Raw genomic sequence first — 21135 nt, 5'->3', positions numbered from 1 at the left:
GATGTCAAACTCTTCCTTTTTAGATCCAATGTATTGAGATAATGAATGTAAAACATTTCTCTTTGTAACAGACGACGATCCTGATATTTTCCACCTTTTCAATGCCTAAGTAATGGAATCAACTAATAATGCTTGTTTAAAATGAAATGAATGTACAGGATTTTGCGCTTCCCTGTATCTGATATTAGAGCGATGCTCGCTGATGTGGGTGCGAAGTGGTCTGTTGGTTTTACCTGCGTGCCCAAAGCCACAGGGACATTCATACCACCGATCTGAACAGTTTCCACTGTGGGAATGTGTGTGTAGGTCTTAGTTTGACATAAAGCAACATTGGGCACAGCTACCACACCTGTAGTTCGCATCGGGGATGTCTTTTAAAAAGGTTTGTAGGTGTGTATGATCTCACCAAATGGTCCCTCAAATTGGGGAGGGCGTTTATGTGCCAGTGTTATAGACCTACACAAACCCCCATGGGTGAGAGTACCGGAGAACACAGAAAAGAGAGTTGACCTGTTTACTGTAGGTTTAGTTACTGTATAAGACATTCCTCTTGTATCCTGGACTTAAAACGATTAGCTGAGACATTAACCCATTCCTGTTTATACCCGCTTTCCAAGAATCTATTGGTCAAATAATTTGCTTGTGTGATAGTTAACCCTCCATGTCCTGTGAGACTGACTGATTGGTCATCGTTGAATCAGGTGGATGATTACGATCCTGACGTAATCCTGACAGGATCGGTAGTGGTTGGAGCCACGTCAAGTTCATTCACAATTTCATTCACATTAACCCATTAACACCTGAAGCCGATTTCTACAAAATGCCTTCTAAATCCCAGCAGTTTTCTGAAAAACCTATGTTTCTATATCAGTGGTGCTCAAACTTTTTCATGTCAAGGACCCCCAAAATGATATTTATTTGACCGCAAACCCCCATCTCAAAATATGTTGTTCCAGGGACCCCCAGACGCAAAGATTTGAGTTATAAATGTTCGCTTTAAAAGAATATAAATATATTAATTTGCACACATTTTCTCGATTTTTCAAAAATAGCAGATCTACAAGCTCGTAGCGCGGCACTCGGTGCCGCGCTATGAGCTAGTATATCTGCTATTTTTGAATAGCCCAAAGTGTAAAATAATGCGTTTTAGCTCAAATCTAAAAATGACACAGTTCCAGGTCTTAATGGGTTAAGATTGTCATGTCCCTGGAGAGCGGAGACACAGTTGCATTGGAATAAAAGAGTTCTTGAAGTCTTAATGTTCGAGAAAAAAACAAAACAATTTGAAAGTCTGTGTGTCTCAAAATCATTGGTGTTGTATGTGGGTGCAAATGATAATCCTTTGCTTAAAAGCAGTAGTGCACAACTCTGATAGGGGTTTGGTTGAAAAGTTAATTACTGTGTGTGTTTTATGTTTTGTTTTTAAAGCAACCATGGTTGACCAAATTGCTGTACATCAAAAAAGTGTTAAAGACAGTTAAAGGACAACTTTGTTTTTTCACAACCAAGGTTTATGTTTTAGATTCTAATTAAAGTAAATAAAAGATGTGTTAACAAATTTAAATGTACTTCTTTCTATAGTTCGAAATTTTCACGATCTTTTTTACAGTGGGCGGGGGCATTCTGTCCGGTGGCTAAATATGTATTTTTTTACACAATAACCCGGCGATTTCTTTATTATTATTTACAGTAGCTCTTCTAGCCCCCAATAACTCACATCTGGCCATCAAAGACCACAGGACCATTTTTATTGTGTAAAAAAGGCATATTTAGCCACCGGACAGAATGCCCCCGCCCACTGTAAAAAAGATCGCGAAAATTGCTAAAACAATAGAAAGCAGTAAATAAATAAAAAATAACATCATCTTTTATTTACTTTAATTACAAGCTAAAATGCAAACCTTGGTTGTAAAAAAAAAAAAAAAGTTGTCCTTTAACAACATTAAGACTAAGTTAAAAATGCAGAAATTACAGCAACCTTAGAAAACCCCAATAAACAAAGAAAGTAGGTAAAAGAAACGTGGGGCACGGGTGCGATGGCTCAGTGGCCTCGAGGTTAGAGTGTCCGCCCTGAGATTGGTAGGTCGGGATTTCGATTCCCCGGCCGGGTCATACCAAAGACCGTAACATTGGGACCCAATGCCTCCCTGATTGGCACTGGTAAGTCCCTAACATAATAGTGTCATGTCCAGGAGGTGTGCTTATACATCAAGCCACCTCACGCTACATAAACAGGAGATAGGCTATCCTGACCGGCCACATGGCTCGGCATGGCTTACTTACTTACGTATGGGTGAGATGGAAAGCGATCTAAATTCGTTCAAAGGCTATTCGGGTTTTTAACACATTCGGTGCCAGAGTTTTATTAAAACAGTGTACGTTTAATGCCAGAGATCTCACCGTTTGAAACGCTGCGCTGTTTAGAGCTGTAGACTCCACGATGTAAACAATGGATGCGTGTACGATGGTAGATGGTCCAGGCTAACGCCTGGAACAATAACATCTCTCACGCGAGCCGCCATTGCGGAGTAATCGTGCATCGAAAATTACTCGTTTTCCCCACTGTAAAAACTTAAGGAGATGCAGAGGTTTTTATTGGCACGGTGATCCATCTGTCCCTTCCATTTCAGAGGCACTGTGGGTGATTCCAAAGCTGCGCTAGCCCTCCCCTTGTGGAAAAAAACAAAAAGATTGAAAACACAGTAAAGTCCCGGTTTTGGCACCTAAGCGCTACTCTTTGAAAACACGGTAAAAAATGGTTTTGGCACCCAATGTGTTAAGTCTGACGTCATATTGTAGTCCGACGTCACTTCCGGGTCCAAGAGGCACCAGGCGCCGTCCACTCCTCATTGTAAACAAACATCGGAACCCGTAAATCTTTTTACAATAACCTTTTTCAAAAAGGAACCATTGAGGGTTAAAAAGGGTCTTAATGCTTTCAACTCGAATAGTTATTAATGTAAGTGTACTCCCAGGGGGTATAATTTAGACACTTTAGTGACTAAATAAGACTACATTATCATACTTTAGTGACAAAACTTCAATTTTAGTGACTAAATAAGACGGTGTCATTAAATTATTTAACGACACTTTAGTCGTTATTGTAGTCTCAGAACTGTTAAAACAGCGAGGGACACAGCACTGTGGCATATTGGCAAAACACACACTTGGACAACAGAATAGGGAGAAGAGGTGTGTATTTAGTCTAGATTTAAAAGTGTCAAGGGATCTGACTGGAAGTGGAAGGCTGTTGTTCCATAGTGTTGGACCAGCCACAGAGAAGGCTCCGTCACCCTGTAGTTTGAGGCAGCTTTTTGGGACCTTTGAGTGGAGGATCTCAGTGGCCTGTGGTTATCGCCAGTGGTTGAGTAACACTAGAAGTGGGTTGCTGGATGGATGAACACTGGAAGACCAGCCGCTGGACTGGACTCTACTGGACCAGGAGCCTGGAAGATCAAACAATCATTATCAATCACAGTGTATTGGTTTATTGATTGATTTTACTGACCAAAAAAAGCATGTACATGACCATAAATGTGTACATAATCTGTCAAAAGGATAATACTAGAAAGCCAGAGAGCTTACAGTGTATCTCCATTTTTGTCCTTTGAATGCAAATGTGTGTAAACCGAGTGCCTTTTTGGGGGGGAATGAGCAGAGAGGTGAAGGTATGGGGAAAAGAAGTGGAACAGGAAGCGGGTATGCCACCTTTTGGAAACCTGGGACTACAGTTATGCACAGAACTGACTGACTATATATATTTGGGTACAATGCTGTGAACCATACAAACTTTACTATGTGATAATGTGAACCATACTGTGTCTGGGTAGCTCAGTCGGTACAGCACTCGCCCTTGATCCACAAGGTCATGGGTTCGATCCCGGGCGCTGCCATGCCAACTCAACGAATGAGTAGAGCGGCTTAGTGTGGCAAATCGTGTGGTACTGGGAGCTGACGGTAGGTGTTGTAATTACTAGGAGCTGATGGTAGGCAGGCCCGCCGACAGGCGGGGATGAAGGGGACAGTTGTCCCCCCCACCGGGGGGGGGGGGAACAGAGACGTCGCTAACTTAAGAATTAATTTAATTTGTGTGGTGGTGGACTGGTGGACTGGTGGAAATGCGCGCTGCATGCGTCACAACGTGTCTGTGTGACTGTGTGTGTGTTCAAAAATAGCAGATCTACAAGCTCATAGCGCGGTACTCGGTGCTGCGCTATGAGCTTGTAGATCTGCTATATATTTTTTTATTCATAAAAATGTGTGCAAAATATTTGAATTTTGAATATTTTTTTTTTTAAAGGAGACATTTGTAACTCAAATCTTTGCATGGGGGGTCCCTGGAACTGAATATTTTACAAATGTTCGCTTAAAAAATATATATATTCAAAGATTTGCAAACATTTTCATGATTTTTCAAAACAAATAGCAGATCTACAAGCTCATAGCGCGGCACTCGGTGCCGCGCTATGAGCTTGTAGATCTGCTATTTTTGAATAGCCAAAGAAATCTTAAAATTACACAAATGATGCTTTCCTGGTCTTAAAGGGTTAAGGATCAACCTAACTTATTTTGCGAGGTCGGCAGCTTCTTTTTAAAGGATGTTTTCAACTCTAGCGTTCCAGGGAAGCGCAGGCATAATACAACATGGCATTGAACGAGTCTCCCTGCCACTATTTCAAGAGCACCGGATAAAAGACATTTGAAGCGGATCAAAAATGATGGCGTATAATCAAAGCACCTTACCAGTGGTTGGTAGACAACGGATTGGGGCTCTGAGGAGGAGCAGGAGGGAAAGTTGAGTTTGTCTGAGGTGTAAACATGACAGTCGGGCGGAGCAGAGGGGAACGTCCTTCCCGTCGGCTCAAACCGGGCCCCGGCGCCAGAAGAAAGAGCGTCAGCTGAAGCAGGTTCATGTGACGCTGTGGAGGCCTCCGCCTGGTGAAAGAAGAACCATAACAACCAACCTCACCGAAGCCCGCCGCTGAATCACACCCTCACAAAATGCAGTGGTGTACAGTAAGTACTGTACTTAAGTACAATTTTGACATATTATTTACTTTACTTGAGTATTTCCAATTTTCTACACTTTTACTTCTACTCCACTGTATTTCAGAGGCACATATTGTACTTTTACTCCACTACAATTATTTGAAAACTTTACGTTACTAGTTACTTTGTTGATTTATATTATTATTACAAAACATACAGTAACCACTTCAGCCCTATACGCATTTCGGCCATTTGAAAATAGTCCATCTAGGAGCTCACAATGCGTCGCGATCGCGACGCATTGTGAGCTTGTAGATCTGCTATTTTCAAAAAAATACATGTATCTGCGTTTCAAAAGATTTTTATACATTTGAAAACTTTAAATAAATGGGGCATTCTGCATTAATGACGAATTTTACTTTTGGTACTTTAAGTACATGTTGATACCAATACTTTTGTACTTTTACTCAAGTAAATGTAGAATTCAGGACTTTTACTTGAGTATTTCCATATTGCAGTATTGATACTTTTACTTCAGTAAAAAAATGTTTTCCACCACTGTGGATCAAAGGATGGTGTATAAATCACCTACCAGTGGATGGTGGTGAGTGGATCCAGGCTCTTTGGGATAGAGCGGGGCAGAGTAAGTTGGTCCATGTGATGAACCAGGATGAGCTGAAGAGGAAGGTTGAGTGGTGTGCTGGAATTAGAACCAATAGGAAGTTGAAATGACATGAAAACACACTGCTACAGTAGTTCCCTTACGTCCCATTGGCTGGAGGGACAGGAGCGTTGATAGCCTCTAGGGCTGGGCACCGTTGTACAACAAAGTATAATACAGGGTTCCGTGGTTAATCAGACTAATCAATTTAGTCGTTCTTCTTTTTTTTATCTATTAGTACTTTTTTGTTGTATTTTTTTTTTATATAAGTTCTCTTGAAAAAAAAACCTGCATCTCAAATATTCAATTAACCGGGAACGCATCTGTGTCATTTTAAGATGTCTTTGGCTATTCAAAAATAGCAGATCTACAAGCTCATAGCGTGGCACAGCGCTATGAGCTTGTAGATCTGCTATTTTTGAAGAATTGTAAACATTTGTGCAAATCTTTTTTAACTCAAATCTTTGAGATGGGGGTCCGTGGCCAAATACATGTCTCTTTTTAAATTATTATTGTACATTTGTAGAATCCCCCAGAAACAAAGATTTGAGTTACAAATATTCGCTTAAAAAAAAATATATATATATATATTCAAAGATTTTCACAAATATTCATGATAAAAAAAATAGCAGATCTACGAGTGCCGTGCTATGAGCTTGTATGTATATCTGCTATTTTTTAATAGCCAATTTATAAGATAATTGTTAACCCATTGAGACCTGAAGCCGATTCTACATGTCTCCTAAATCTCAACAGTTTTCTGAAAAACGTTTGTTTCTATATCAGTGGTGCTCAATCTTTTTCATGTCAAGGACCCCCAAAATTGTATGTATTTGGCCGCGGACCCCCATCAAAATATTTAGTTCCAGGGACCCCCAGAAACAAAGATTTGAGTTAAAAATGTTCGCTTTAAAAATATATATATTCAAAGATTTGCACACGTTTTCACAAATAGCAAATCTACAAGCTCGTAGCGAGCTTGTAGATCTGCTATTTTTGAATAGCCCAAAGTGTAAAATAAGGCTTTTTAGCTCAAATCTAAAAATGACACAGTTCCAGGTATTAATTTAAAGTGGTTAAAATCTAAAATGACAGGTGCTTTCCCGGTCTTAATGGGTTAACCTAAATGAGCAAGATTAAGTCGGTAATTCGTTCTAAATATGGGTTTATTTGGGATTCATTGCTAGCCCTAGAGCCAGTTTTTTTCTGGGTACTTACATCAGAGAAAGAAACAGCTTCTGCTGCTGCTGTTTCAGTGAGAGGAACAGAGGTGTTCTTTCTGCTGTTGTTCCGGCGCTTCCTCACACACAAACAGCAGACCACCAGCACCAAGAACACGCCCACGGCCACGCCAACGCCGATGTAAATGTTACCGGAGGAATCTGGAAAGAACAACAAGAACATGTCAGTGGCCCAACCTTTTCTCCCTTTAGAGCCCTTCATTCTTATACATCTGACAAATGTCATGTTAAACCACCCATTAAGACCTGGAACTGTGTCATTTTTAGATTTGAGCTAAGAAAGCATTATTTTACACTTTGGTCTATTCAAAAATAGCAGATGTACAAGCTCATAGCGCGGCACCGAGTGCCGCGCTATGAGCTTGTATATCTGCTATTTTTGAAAAATCGTGAAAATGTGTGCAAATCTTCTCAATATATATATTTTTAAAGCGAACATTTTTAACTCAAATCTGTGCTTCTGGGGGTCCCTGGAACAAAATATTTTGAAGGGGGTCTGCGGCCAAATACATATAATTTTGGGGGGTACTTGACATGAAAAGGTTTGAGAACCACTGCGTTAAGGAACTGGAATCCTTAAAATCCTAAAGGATCCCAACCCTAGTAGCGGCATCACTCACCACCTCCCGGCATGTCCAGCTCCACCACCAGAGCCACGTTGCCCCGCTGGTCTTTGATCTCGAAGTGACCGGCGTCGGACGGCCGGAGGTCCGTGATCCTGACCCGCAGCCCGCTGTCTCCGGTCATGGTGGAGATTCTGCCTCCAAACACCCACTCCCACCCATGCTCCATCCGGCCTCCCTCCATCAGCAGCACCTCCGAGCCTCCGGACGGCGTGTAGACCATGTCCAACTCGCCGGCGTTCATTTCAGACGTGAAGGTAAACTCCTCGCCGTTTACTTTGTAGAAATACAGGCGCTGCGCTGTAATATACGAGACAGAAGAGATTATACATTTGAGGTCGATTTAAAAAAATGTATTGTAAATCCTAACGCTTCAAAAAATATATATATATATATTCAAAGGTTTGCAAAAAAAAATCTTGATTTTACAAAAATAGCAGATCTACAAGCTCGTATCGCGGCACTCGGTGCGGCGCTACGAGCTTGTAGATCTGGGTTAAGACCGGGAACTGGGTTAAGACACCCCCCCCCCCCCCCAAACACATCTGTGTGTCATTTTAAGCTGTCTTTGGCTATTCGAAAAAAGCAGATCTACAAGCTCATGGTGCGGCACTCGAGCTTGTAGATCTGCCGCTTTGTTTTGAAAAATGGTGAATCTTTTTCACCATTTCCCCCCCCCCCCGTGTGCAAAAGACTTGCACATATTTTGCATTTCGATGAACTTGTATATCTGCTATTCTTTGAATAGCCAAATAAATCTATATCATTTTCACTGTTAAAACACAAAAAAAGTCGAAGATGAAACGCAGCATCTCAAACGATTAAGTTCCTTACATGCCAGTGGCGTTTATTTTGTACGATTCATTCAAATCTTGAAGACAAAATGGTAACATTTTGAATATTCTTTTGAAACAATTTTACAGGACAAATGTTGTATGGGAGGGGAAAAATTACAGACGGGGTTCCGTGGCCAAACACATAATCAATTTGGGGGTCCTTGACATGAAAATGTTTGAGAACCACTGGTCAATTCATCACACCCCCAGTGTGTAAAAGAATTGCCTTTATTTGTTATTGAATCAGACCTGGAACGCATCTGTGTCACTTTAAGATTTCTTTGGCTATTCAAAAATAGCAGATCAACAAGCTCGTAGCGCGGCACAGAGTGCCGCGCTACGAGCTTGTAGATCTGCTATTTTTGAAAAATCGTGATTTTTTTTCTTTTTCTCTTTTTCAAAAAACTGTTGAGATTTAGAAAACAATTTTTGAATCGGCCTCAGGTCTTAAAGGGTTAACCTTGGACTGTAATCTTTCTTCTGGTAGCAAGTTCCTGGTTCTCCTCCCTGGTGGTGTAGGTGCCACTGTGCTCCTGCGTGATGCGCTCTATCAGCCACGCGTTGTCCACCAGCCTTCCCCTGCTGCGTCCCCCAACGGCTTGCGGGTTGCCGGTGCGATTCCACAGCAGCAACGGCGGCTCATCGGAGTGCCATTCTGGGGTGAATTCCAGGGTGTAGCACGTCTGGCGCAGCGGGAAGTTGTAGGCGCTTCCATAGAGTACGACCTCCTTTGTCAATCGACACTCGACTACACACACACACACACACACACACACACACACACACACACACACACACACACACACAGACACACACACGATTAATACCCAACATATAAAATCTAAAAGGCAGCAGAGTTTGAGGCAAATTCATTTAACTTTATTCCAAATATTGGTAATAATATTTACAATTTGAGTCTGCCTTGAGTCCATATTTAACATAATGCAATGTGTTCATCAGATTGAAGATTGACTAGTTTCAGCAGTTTTTGCCAAAAGACAAAGACAAACATTAAGGGTTAGTTTTGTAAACACACACTACAGTTTCAGTTAGTTACAGTATTGTCTTTGTGTCTCGTTTTCATTTTTATTTCAGTTAACTTTTTTTTTTTTTTTAGTTTGTCATTCTGTTTTTAGTTAAAGGAGTAGTTCAGCCAAAAAAATACTTATTTCCTATCAATTACACATCCCATGAAGCATGCATTGAATTTATGAAGATTTTTTGTGTTTTTGTCACATTCCGAAGCCAATATAATAATAATAATAATAATAATAATAATAATAATAATAATAATAATAATAATAATAATAATAATAAAGTCTTATTATTATCATCAAATTATTGTCTCTGGATTGCGACAAAAACTAAGAAATCTCCATGAATTCAATGCTTCATGGGGTGTGTAATTGATAGGAAATAAGTAATGTTTTGGGTGAACTACTCCTTTAACTAGAACATCCGTAGATTGAAGGGTCCAGCGGTCTCACCTCTGACCACCAGTGTCAGGACATCTGTCAAGACGCCGTTCAATAGGACAGAATACTCCCCGTCATCTTTCTCCGTCACGTCGCGTACGGTGAACACGCTATCAGAGAACACGTAGTGCGGGTCCAACACCTGCAGGGGGCGACAACACAAATACATTTTTTTGAGAGAACCTATGTTGCTTCATCAGTGGTTCTCAACCATTTTCATGTCAAGGACCCCCCAAAATGATATGTATTTGGCCGCGGACCCCCATCTCAAAATATTTTGTTCAAGGGACCCCCAGAAGCAAAGATTTGAGTTACAGATGTTTGCTTTAACAATATATATATTCAAAGATTTGCACAGATCTTCACGTTTAAAAAAAAAATAGCAGATCTACAAGCGCGCTACGAGCTTGTAGATCCGCTATTTTTGAATAGCCAAAGAAATCTTAAAGTGACACAGATGCGTTCCCGGTCTTAATGGGTTAATAAAAATACATATTCACACAAATACATGAATAGATAGTCATAGTCAGAGCTGAATGGGTAGAGCCCACCTGGGAAGATGTAGGAGTACCAGCAAAAAGTGTGTTTTGAAGAAAACGCAGCTTTTTTTTTGTACGACCTACGGTTCTAGGAGGTATATAGGCCAAAACGGTGGCCTGTTATAGCGCCACCATGAGGCGATTGAGGATTTGAAACACTTTGGGGCAGAGGTTCTTCCATAGACATATAAAGGTAAACGCCTCCTTCGGCTCTGAGGCATTGGTATCACGGGGGCCATTTTAGCGTAGGAAAGCTTCCCTGAAGCTTCTGCGTGTGTCACAGAAGGGGGCGTTCTGTAGGCCAATCAGAGGCAGGTGGGGGCGGGACAACTTGATTCTGACAGGTCTTAGAAAAGACGCACTGTGATTGGCCAGTAGTCAACGCACGCTGTGAGCGCTGTGATTGGCCAGTAGTCACTTTGATTGTCCGTTTGCCTACGCAAAAATGGCGGCCGCGATACGAGTTGCTCCAACGAACTGCAGAGGCCAATGAGGTATCTAGGTTTCAATATCTATGGGTTCTTCCTCGTCTTATTGGTAGTGTGTGTGCGCATCACACCGATCGGTCCAACGGTGCCCGAGACAGACAGACAGACACACAGACGGAGAACATAATCTCTGGCTTTCAGCCGTTTGGCCTGACGGAGATGATTTGCTGAATGTGGATTAACTGAACGTCTAGTTACTATACAGAAACAACCTAAAATGTCAGAGCACTAATGACTGTAAATAAATAGCTTAACCCATCAAGACCTGAGGCCGATCTTACAAAATGTCTGTTTTTAGAATGTCTGTCGTTTTGAAAAACGTATGTTACTATGTCAGTGGTTCTCAAACTTTTTTATGTCAAGGACCCTAAAATGTATATATATTAGGCCAAGGACCCCCATCACAAAATATGTTGTTCCAGGGACCCCCCCAGAAGCAAAGATTTGAGTTACAAATGTTTGCTTGAAAAAATAGATATTCAAAGAATTGCACACATTTTTTCGATTTCTCAAAAATAGCAGATCTACAAGCTCATAGAGCACTCGGTGCCGCGCTATGAGCTTGTATATCTGCTATTTTTGAATGGCCAAAGTGTAAAATAATGATTAGTTATTTTGATGGCTTAATATAGCAGGACATTTTCCATGGGTTACTCACCACTCCATTTTCAGACACCTGTATCCTTTGGCTGCCAGGTCGACTTGGAGTGAAGAACATGATCAGATTGGAGGGTTCGATTCCCATGTCCGACCAGTCCGTAGGAGAATTACGCCCATAGCATGGGTATCTTCTTATTCCATGATACGAGCCTAAGACACAAAGAAAAGGTTTGATACGTGATTAAACTACCTGAACATAACAGGGGTGGGGATGACAGTAATAAGCTACACAATGCGCGCACGCACGCACGCACGCACGCACGCACGCACGCACACACACACACACACACACACACACACACACACACACACACACACACACACACACACACACACACACACACACACACACACACACACACACACACACACACACACACACACACACACACACCACTACAAGGGTGGGCTACCAAATGACATACTGTCGGTTGAATTAGGTATAGCCATTAGTAAGGAAAGGTGAGTTCTAATACATTACAAACCAGTGTATAGGTTAAATAAATTGTAATTACATAGAATTACATTCTAACCTTCAAACTCATATTCTTCACAAGTCTTTCTCTGGCCTGTTCTATCCCTAACCTCCCGCATCTGTCCAGGCGCCCAAAGCAGCCCACCCATTTAAATACAGTTATGTATTCTTTTTAAAGATGACTTCTAATAAATAAAATGCTTGACCATTATTCATTTCATAACAACTGGAAGATGAAAGAGACATCGTTGAGAACAGATGAATAATTACATAATAATAAAACGCACAACAATAATCATTATCATAAACAAAGTTTAAAAGAAAAAATAATAATAATAGTATTAAAGAAAGTGCACTCCCTCTTTGGTTCTTAACTCCTCACAATAGGCTCTATTCACAGCAGCCATTTTATGAAGACATTCACAGGTGTTACCAATGATACTAATGAAGGCTCTGTTCCATTCTGGTCAGAGTCAGGGTGCTGATATTGTGCATGTTGGCTCACTGGAAACACTCTGTTACACCAGTGGGTCTACAGTTGGGGTCCAGGGACCCTCATGGGCTTCCAAATGGCCCCTTACAGGTGTATAACTCTGAGAGTGTACAAATGGAACCAAATGGACCCGTAAGGGTCCATTTGTACACTCTCAGAGTTATGGGGGTCGTGGAAACCACTGTGCTACACTAAATGGAACAGAGCCTTCATTAGTATCATTGGTAACACCTGTGAAGGAAGTGATAATATGGCTGCTGTGCATAGAGCCTATTTCTATTAATCCAATAGCAAATTGTGAATCTACATGTGTTACTGTACATGTGTCCTGGCCTTTATATCATGCCTTATTTATACTACATTATATTTTTATATTTATAAAACTTTAGTTACTAGTTACATTGTAGATAGATATTACAAAACATACATACTCAACCCTTAAACTTTGGCTATTTGAAAATAGCCGATCTACAAGCTCACAACTTGTCCTGATACGATGCGTTGTGAGCTTGCAGATCTGCTATTTTCAAAAGATGTGAATACATTGTACACATTTGAAGGCATGTAAAATGGTACATTTTACAAGGTTCAGAATTAATCATTAGAATTAGGAAGCAAAATAAACCAAAATGTTTTACTTAAGAAAATGTATCAATACTGCAATGTCGAAGTACTCTGTTACAAGTACAAGTCTGGAATTAAAAATATATTTGAGTAAAAGGACTAAAGTATTGGTATCAAAATGTACTTAAAGTACCAACAGTAAAAGTACTAAACTGTTTGAAAATAGCTTAGGTATAACATAGGGCTATAAGTGATTAATGCATGTTTTATAATGTAATAATTCATATCTGCAAAGTAACTAGTAACTAAAGTTTTCCAATAATTGTAGTGGAGTAAAAGTACAATATTTGCCTGAGATGTAGTGGGAGTAGAAGTTAAAGTATAGACAATTGGAAATACTCCAGTAAAGTCAAAGTACCTCAAAACTGTACTTAAGTACTGTACTTGAGTAAATGTACTTAGTTACTTTACACCACTGATGTAGGCTGTGTGTGTGTGGGTAACAGCCCAACTCACTCCAAAACCAACTCACTCCAAATCGAGCCCAACTCACTCCAGACATCTCCCTCCACAGCAGAGCCCAACTCACTCCACAAATTTGGCCAACTCCCTCCACAGCAGAGGACTCACTCCACAAATTATTATTGAGGAAGACATTTGTGCTTAAGTACAATATTGAGGAATTAAGTACAATATTGAGGAATGTGTTACTTTTGTACTCACTCTATGAGACAGCTAAAATAAGCTGTTGGTCCATCATCATGCAATGAATGCAACCTTGTGATGAATGCAATGAATGCACCAATGTGATTAATCCACTGTTGGATAAATAGTAGTTATATACATAACTTTGGGACTGTGAAATGCATAGGAAAGTGTTGTTAATTGTAAACTGTAGACATTGAACATCTATTTTGATATAAAGTTATACCTAAATAATTAGATGTTATTTTACAAGGTGAGGCACATTGCTCTACACAACTTTTGTTTTTTACTTTAACCTCCCGGTATGTTCAAAATGTCCCTCATTTTATTATTAAAAAAAAATAAATGAGACGTACATTTTGAAAGTAGCCGATCTACAAGCTCACTTTATAGGAAGATGAGCACTTACTCCTATTCAATTAAACATCCATTACAATGAGGTGTTGATTAATGGGTCATGTGCCTGCATTATGCAATGACCAGGTGATAGGCTATATGCAGATAAGGTGTTGATGTGAATGGGTCATTTGTATGAAGTCAATTAATTATTCCAAGAATAATGTAAATGGCATGAAATGGGGGGAAAAGCACACACACACACACACACACACACACACACACACACACACACACACACACACACACACACACACACACACACACAAACACACACACAGGGCTAAAGTGTTTAATGCATGTTTTATAATATTATAATTTATAGCTGCAAAGTAACTAGTAAAACAAATACATTTAGTGGAGTAAAAAAACAATATTTGGATCCAATATGTAGTGGAGTAGAGGTAAAAGCATTGGAAGTTGGGAATACTCAAATAACGCACAAATACCCAACATTGTACTTAAGTACAGTACTTAAGTAAATGTACTTAGTTACTTTACACCACTGACACATTGAACCAATATTACACTGGTGACATTGCATGGAGTGAGTTGGCTTTGGTCCTGGAGTGAGTTGGCTTTGGTCCTGGAGGGAGTTGGTCTTTGGTCCTGGAGGGAGTTGTCCGAGCCCTGGAGTGAGTTGGCCGAGCCCTGGAGTGAGTTGGCCGAATATTTCTTAAGTCTTCATGGAGTGAGTTGGATTTGGAGTGAGTTGGGTGGTATTCTGTGTGTGTAGCCTAGCCCTGATACATGACAGTCGTGGATGAACTTCAACCTGGTATTTGCACGTTCTCTCTTTTTGGTCCGTACATCTACATACACGTTCAGATTTCAAATATAAAGTGCTTAGCCCATGGTCACGGATGTTACAATTATATTCGGGTCCTCATAAGTACCCGTATCTTCCGTATTATTCAATACAAAGCATTTTAATCCGATAGGTGGCCATTTTCTCCGTATTTTCTCCATATGCTTTCAACTACCCTATCGGTTGGGAGGTGTATTGCACTCTGATACATTATAACTCTATGAGAAAATGGCCACCAATCGGATTAAAATGTATTTTATTGAACAATACGGATGATACAGGTACTTCTGAGGGCCCGTAGAATATTATAACATCCGTGGCCATGGGGTAAACATGGCCACGGAGTTTATATAGATGAACGGGCTGTAAATGGAGAAAGCGCAAACACCAGGTTGAAGTTCGTCCATGACGGTCGTGTGTCAGTATCATGGCTATCTGTGTAGCCTAGATGAAAAGACATGAGTTACTTACCAGCAAAAGAACTCAGATTCAGAACCACGAGCAATAAATAGAAAAGGCGGAACATTGTGTTACAGATGCTGGAGAAAAGCTCTACTAACTTGACTGTTATTTAAAAAAACTACAAGTTCATTTTACTTTATAAACAAAAAACAAAACAGATTGTCTGACATTTTCAGGCAGCAACAACAAACAAACCTCCACCTTCAAAGCTCCGCCCACTTCTGAACCAGAGCTGTAGAGACAGAGAGTTAAGACAGTCCCACACACTGCTGTCGTAAATGAACCAGAGCCTGGTTCCAGACCATAGACCCCGCCCACTCTCTGACGCAGCTTCAGGCTGACAATCAGGCTACCAGAGCCATAGAGATAGAGAGTTATAAAAGTCCTACACACTGCTCTTGTAAATGAAGATTATTCCTAGAATATATGTTCAATCATTGATAAAAAAAAAAAAAAAACGGTCTGATTTGTACAAAGCAAAACAGAAAACAGTGAGTGACATTGTCTTACCCACTTTAGCTACAAATATACTTCTTCCAACAACAAATAGTGAAAATAACCAATCTAGCAGTAGTTTGGCATTTTCAAATAAATTAAAAATGTACAATTTTGAAACAATTGTATACATGTGCCCCAAATAGGGACACCCGGATGAATATTAACTGACATTTTAAAATTGTGGGCAATCAAAATCAGAGGCATGCCGCTGATTTTGTACATATAAAACAGCACATGTAATTGTGCTGTTTACATTTTTTGCCTAATAAAATATACAACCAATCAATCAAACAAAACAAAAAGTACAAAAGTATTGGTATCAAAATATACTTGAAGTACCAAAAGTAAAAGTACCAAAATGTTTGAAAATAGCAGATCTACAAGTTCACAACACGTTGCGATGCGACGCGTTATGAGCTTGTAGATCGGCTATTTTCAAACAGCCTTGGTATAAAATAGGGCTAAAGTGATTAATGTATGTTTTATAAAGTAATAATCTATATATACAAAGTAACTAAAGTGTTTATACATTGTTTTTACAATATTTGCCTCTGAGAGTAGTGGAGTAGAAGTACTGAAAATTGGAAATACTCCAGTAAAGTGAAAGTACCTCAAAATTGCACTTAAGCACAGTGCTTGAGTGAATGTACTTAGTTACTTTAGTTCCTACCACTGGTAGGTTCAGGAGCTGTGTTCTGTTCTGTTCTGTTGTGTGTTTTCACTGCAGCGACACCGCTACGCCATCTAGCGGTCAAAAACAAGAAGTGGCAACCTTCCACACGGCGTTTTTGTTTGTTTTTTTTCCAAACTCTTTGCTTTAAAAAAGTAAATATTCTACACATTTGTCAATATTAGATTTTGTATTTATATGCGTAGTTTATATGATTTGTGCCATGAATATGTATTAGTTCTCATGAATATGTAGTTTTATACCACTGTGTGTGTGTGCGCATGCGTGCGCAGGAAGTGACTTATGTTTATTTCCACGGAACTCCCTCTACAGCATGTTGTTGCCAGAGGGACGCGTTTAGCGGTGACACACAACATTTTGAAGACGTGTAGCGCTAACAGAAAGTTAGTTTTGTCTTTAAAGTGTAAAATGTCTACATAATATACATTCACCCGGTGGTTGTTAAAGAAGACTTTTTGGGTGTACAGAACTGGACTCATTCATTTATATGTGTATGAAGCCACAGAGGCAGGTATGTCTGCGGTGAATTTGCAGTTGCTTGTGCTTTTGTTTGAAGTTGACGTTTGTTGTACAATACATAATGCAACGTGTACTATTTACAGTTATTTTTCTACCGTTATGTGCGTGACGTGAACACTTATTTATTGTGTGCTTTGTGCATAATATGGAATTTTACTGAGCCAAAGCAAATCTGTGGATCTATCGTTTGTTAAACTGTACCACCAGTCACCACCTGGTGTCACTGTCACCAAACTACCAAACAGAGAATCCTACACGCTAAGATTGGATCTTTTTTTTTGTTCTGTAAAGACCTGAGGCGATTCTTAAAACAAATCTAAATCCTAACAGTTTTTTGAAAAATATTTTTTCACGATTTTTCAAAAATAGCAGATCTACAAGCTCGCTACGAGCTTGTAGATCTGCTATTTTTGAATAGCCAAAGAAATCTAAAGTGACACAGATGCGTTCCAGGTCTTAATGGGTTAAAAGGTTAAAGTACTATTATTCTAATAGTAATCATTTGCTACAGAGCGTTTGTTCGGTCACAGGGGTCTCTCCAGCTCTTTAGTAAACAGAATATAGTACATTTTCAGGTAGGTGACAACATTTAAGCCAATCAGGAGAGAGCACTGATGAGTACTATCACAATATAGAGCTATTTAACACTGTTACTGAACAAACACTCTATAGCAATGAGTACTATCAGAATATAGAGCTTTTTAACACTGTTACTGAACAAACACTCTATAGCAATGATTGCTATCACAATATAGAGCTATTTAACACTGTTACTGAACAAACACTCTATAGCAATGATTGCTATCACAATATAGAGCTATTTAACACTGTTGCTGAACAAACACTCTATAGCAATGATTGCTATCACAATATAGAGCTATTTAACACTGTTACTGAACACACACTCTATAGCAATGATTACTATCACAATATAGAGCTATTTAACACTGTTACTGAACAAACACTCTATAGCAATGAGTACTATCAGAATATAGAGCTATAACACTGTTACTGAACAAACACTCTATGCTATAGCAATGATTACTATCACAATATAGAGCTAAGTGACATTATAAATCACTTACCCTACCTTTAACTAAAATATCATAATAAATATAAAATATTAACTCCAGTTATACAATCTAAAACTGTCCTGAAAGAATGTAGTCCTTTGGCTCAGACGTAGCCCTAGAATGTTTGTTATCTTACATACATTTAATGTATTCCAAATACACAGGCATAGATCGGTCCTATCCCCGCCTGGGTAGCAGACTGATATATAGTATATACATGAAATGTATGGAAGATCACAGACATTCTGAGGGCTAGCTCAGACAGTGACTGCACATGGCATGGCAGAAAGCACTGTTCATGCCGAGATGCTGTCAAATGATGATGTACAAAAAGAGTTCACTGCTAAACACAGTGTTCCTACTTGTATTTCCTCTTAAATAAGTTCACTATGAAAAGGCGACAGAGTGCAAAATTCCTGACATTCCCGAGCTAAACTTAAATTGGAAAATGTCTGGAAATGTTCCAGAAATTGGGTTACAGATGAAAATGGTTTTTAATTTGTCACGTTATAAATCTTAATTTTAATCTAGACAGTTACAATTTGATAAGACAAATATTAAGACAGCTTCAGCACCATAGTTAATGCATTTGAAACCATTGGATATAAAACATTTTCATATCAAGGACTCCCAAATTAATATTTGGCCACGGACCCCCCGCCTGAAAATATGTGTTTTGCCAGGTACCCCCATACGAGATTTGTGTTAAAATAAAATGTTCCAAAAATATTCAAAATTGTTCAACATTTTTGACAAAAAAGAAAATAGATCTAGAAGGCTCACAGCAAGTCTTATTGCGACGTGTTGTGAGCTTGTAGATCTGCTATTTTCCAATAGTCATGTATAGGGTTAAACTTATTTTGATGCTATATTAACACATTTTGCTGGGGACCCCCTGGAACTTCCGCAAGGACCCCTGGGGGTCCCCGGACCCCACTTTGAGAACCACTGATTTCAAATAACAAATTGAGATGCAGAGGATTCAGAATATCAAGTCAGCACATTCAGTGTACAGTGGTGTAAAGTAACTAAGTACATTTACATTTACTATACCTTTGCAGGTATAAATTATTACATTATAAAACATACATGAACCACTTTAGCCCTATTTTATACCTAGGCTATTTGAAAATAGCCGATCTACAAGCTCACAACGCGTCGCATCGCGACGCCTTGTGAGCTTGTAGATCTGCTATTTTCAAACATTTTATTACTTTTACTTTTGGTACATTAAGTACATATCTATACCAATACTTTTGTACTTTTACTCAAGTCAATTTTGAATTCAGGACTTTTACTTGTAACAGAGTGCCTTCTACATTGCAGTATTGATACTTTTACTTAAGTAAAACATTTGAGTACGTTTTCCCACCACCACTCAGTGCACGGAGCAAGAGCAAGCCAACAGGTTTGCATGTTTGACTTTCCAATAATGTCTCACGGGTGTGTCCTATGTTCGTTAAAGGAGTAGTTCACCCAAGAAATGACTTATTTTCTATCAATTGCACACCATGAAGCCTTGAATCCATGGATTTATTTTCGTTTTTGTGGCATTCCTAAGCCAATAATTTGATTCCCGTCTCCTACCGGCTAATGTATCCGGTAGGAGACACAAAGTAGATGATTTGTTATGTCTCCTACCGGATACACACCCGGTCATCAAATTATTGTCTTAGGAATGCCACAAAAACAAAAATAAATCCATGAATTCAAGGCTTCATGGGGTGTGCAATTGATAATAAGTCATTTTTTGGGTGAACTCCTCCTTTAAATGTAACGTGCAAACAATGACTAACCATTGTGTATTCCATCTCATCCTACTGTCATACAGGCCAGCTAAAAAGGAGTCATGGAGAACTTAGTGTTTGTGGAGGAGCCCAGGCATCCCAACACGGTCCTCGAAGGCCTAAACCGTCTCCGGCTCGATAATGAGCTGTGTGATGTGGTTCTGTGCTGTGGGGGACAGGAGTTCCCCTGTCATAGAGTCGTACTGGCCTCCTTCAGCTCGTACTTCCAGGTACACACAGATTCCACACATGAGCATTTATTGACCCGGTGCTGTTAACCCTTTTTAGACCGGGAACGCGTCATGTGTCATTTTAAGACTTCTTTTGGCTATTCAAAAATAGCAGATCTACAAGTTGTAGATCTGCTTTTTTTTTTTTTTTTCAAAGCATGAACATGTTTGAATATATATATATTTTTCAAAGTGAACATTTTTAACTCAAATCTTTGCTTCTGGGGGGATTCTACATATCTACTAAATCCTAACAGTAAAAAACGAAAAAAAGAAGAAAAGAACGTGTGTTGCTATAATCAGTGGTTCTCACACTTTTTCATGTCAAGGACCCACAAAAGAATATGTATTTGGCGGCGGACCCCCATCTCAAAATATTTTGTTCCAGGGACCCCCCCCAGAAGCAAAGATTTTAGTTAAAAGTGTATGTATATATATTCAAAGATTTGCACACATGTTTTTTCAAAAATGACAGATATACAAGCCGGGCTGTGAGCTTGTAGATCTGCTATTTTTGAATGGCCAAAGAAATATAAAGTGACACAGACGCGTTTCCGGTCTTAATGGGTTGATGGAATGACATTGAATTTCGGCCTGGGCTTTCATGTGAACTGAAGACCATGCTTTATCCTATCAATTAGTCATTGACACAATGTAGAGGCCTAAAAACCATGTACATTAGAAGCCAACCACTCGCCTTTTCAATCCCCACAGGCCATGTTTACAACTGGCATGCTGGAGTCCAGGCAGGACAGGGTTGACCTCCACGGAGTAGAGCCTCACATTATTGAGTTGTTGCTGACCTATGCCTATACGTCAAAGATGTCCATCCCCAAAGCACATTTGCAGGTAAAGTGTTATCACCTTGAGACACGCACACGCACACGCACGCACACACACACACACACGTTTGTATTCTTAT

At 39.6% G+C, this 21135-nt stretch overlaps 2 protein-coding genes across 6 annotated transcripts in view; one reads left to right on the top strand and one right to left on the bottom strand.

The window, feature by feature from the left end:
• Positions 1–1834: 1834 nt before the first annotated feature.
• LOC311042471 (uncharacterized protein) lies at positions 1835–15604 on the bottom strand. 2 transcript variants are annotated; one of them, XM_084053224.1, is made up of 9 exons: positions 15425–15604; positions 11511–11662; positions 9838–9967; positions 8811–9098; positions 7512–7814; positions 6869–7032; positions 5582–5689; positions 4744–4935; positions 1835–3446 (listed from the first exon to the last, which is right to left on the bottom strand). In XM_084053224.1, the coding sequence occupies exons 1-9, from the start codon at positions 15477–15479 to the stop codon at positions 3375–3377; spliced, it is 1464 nt and encodes a 487-aa protein (XP_083909350.1). In that variant the 5' UTR covers positions 15480–15604; the 3' UTR covers positions 1835–3374. The 2 variants fall into 2 exon arrangements, with proteins under 2 accessions (XP_083909350.1, XP_083909351.1); XM_084053225.1 differs by lacking the exon at positions 4744–4935.
• LOC311042464 (kelch-like protein 23) overlaps positions 14742–21135 on the top strand; it is a 20264-nt gene continuing 13870 nt past the window's right edge. For 2 of the 4 annotated variants that reach the window (XM_084053210.1, XM_084053207.1), the window contains exons 1-3: positions 17048–17115; positions 20028–20213; positions 20928–21062. In XM_084053210.1, coding sequence (XP_083909336.1) covers positions 20046–20213; positions 20928–21062 — 303 coding nt within the window. In that variant the 5' untranslated portion in view covers positions 17048–17115; positions 20028–20045. Of the gene's footprint in view, positions 14802–17047; positions 17120–20027; positions 20214–20927; positions 21063–21135 lie in introns of those variants that run through there. The other 2 variants (XM_084053209.1, XM_084053208.1) reach the window with 2 other exon arrangements.

This window comes from Gymnoscopelus microlampas (genome assembly GCF_963454915.1).
Source record: "Gymnoscopelus microlampas genome assembly, chromosome: 3".
Lineage (NCBI taxonomy): Eukaryota > Metazoa > Chordata > Actinopteri > Myctophiformes > Myctophidae > Gymnoscopelus > Gymnoscopelus microlampas.
This window is presented reverse-complemented; position numbering and strand designations above follow the sequence as displayed.

Coding starts and splice junctions, on each gene's coding strand:
- LOC311042471 (XM_084053224.1), bottom strand. CDS start 15,479: ATGTTCCGCCTTTTCTATTTATTGCTCGTGGTTCTGAATCTGAGTTCT. Junction 11,663..15,424: donor GAATCTGAGTTCTTTTGCTG/GTAAGTAACTCA, acceptor TTTGTGTCTTAG/GCTCGTATCATGGAATAAGA. Junction 9,099..9,837: donor CCTGACACTGGTGGTCAGAG/GTGAGACCGCTG, acceptor GTGTGTGTGTAG/TCGAGTGTCGATTGACAAAG.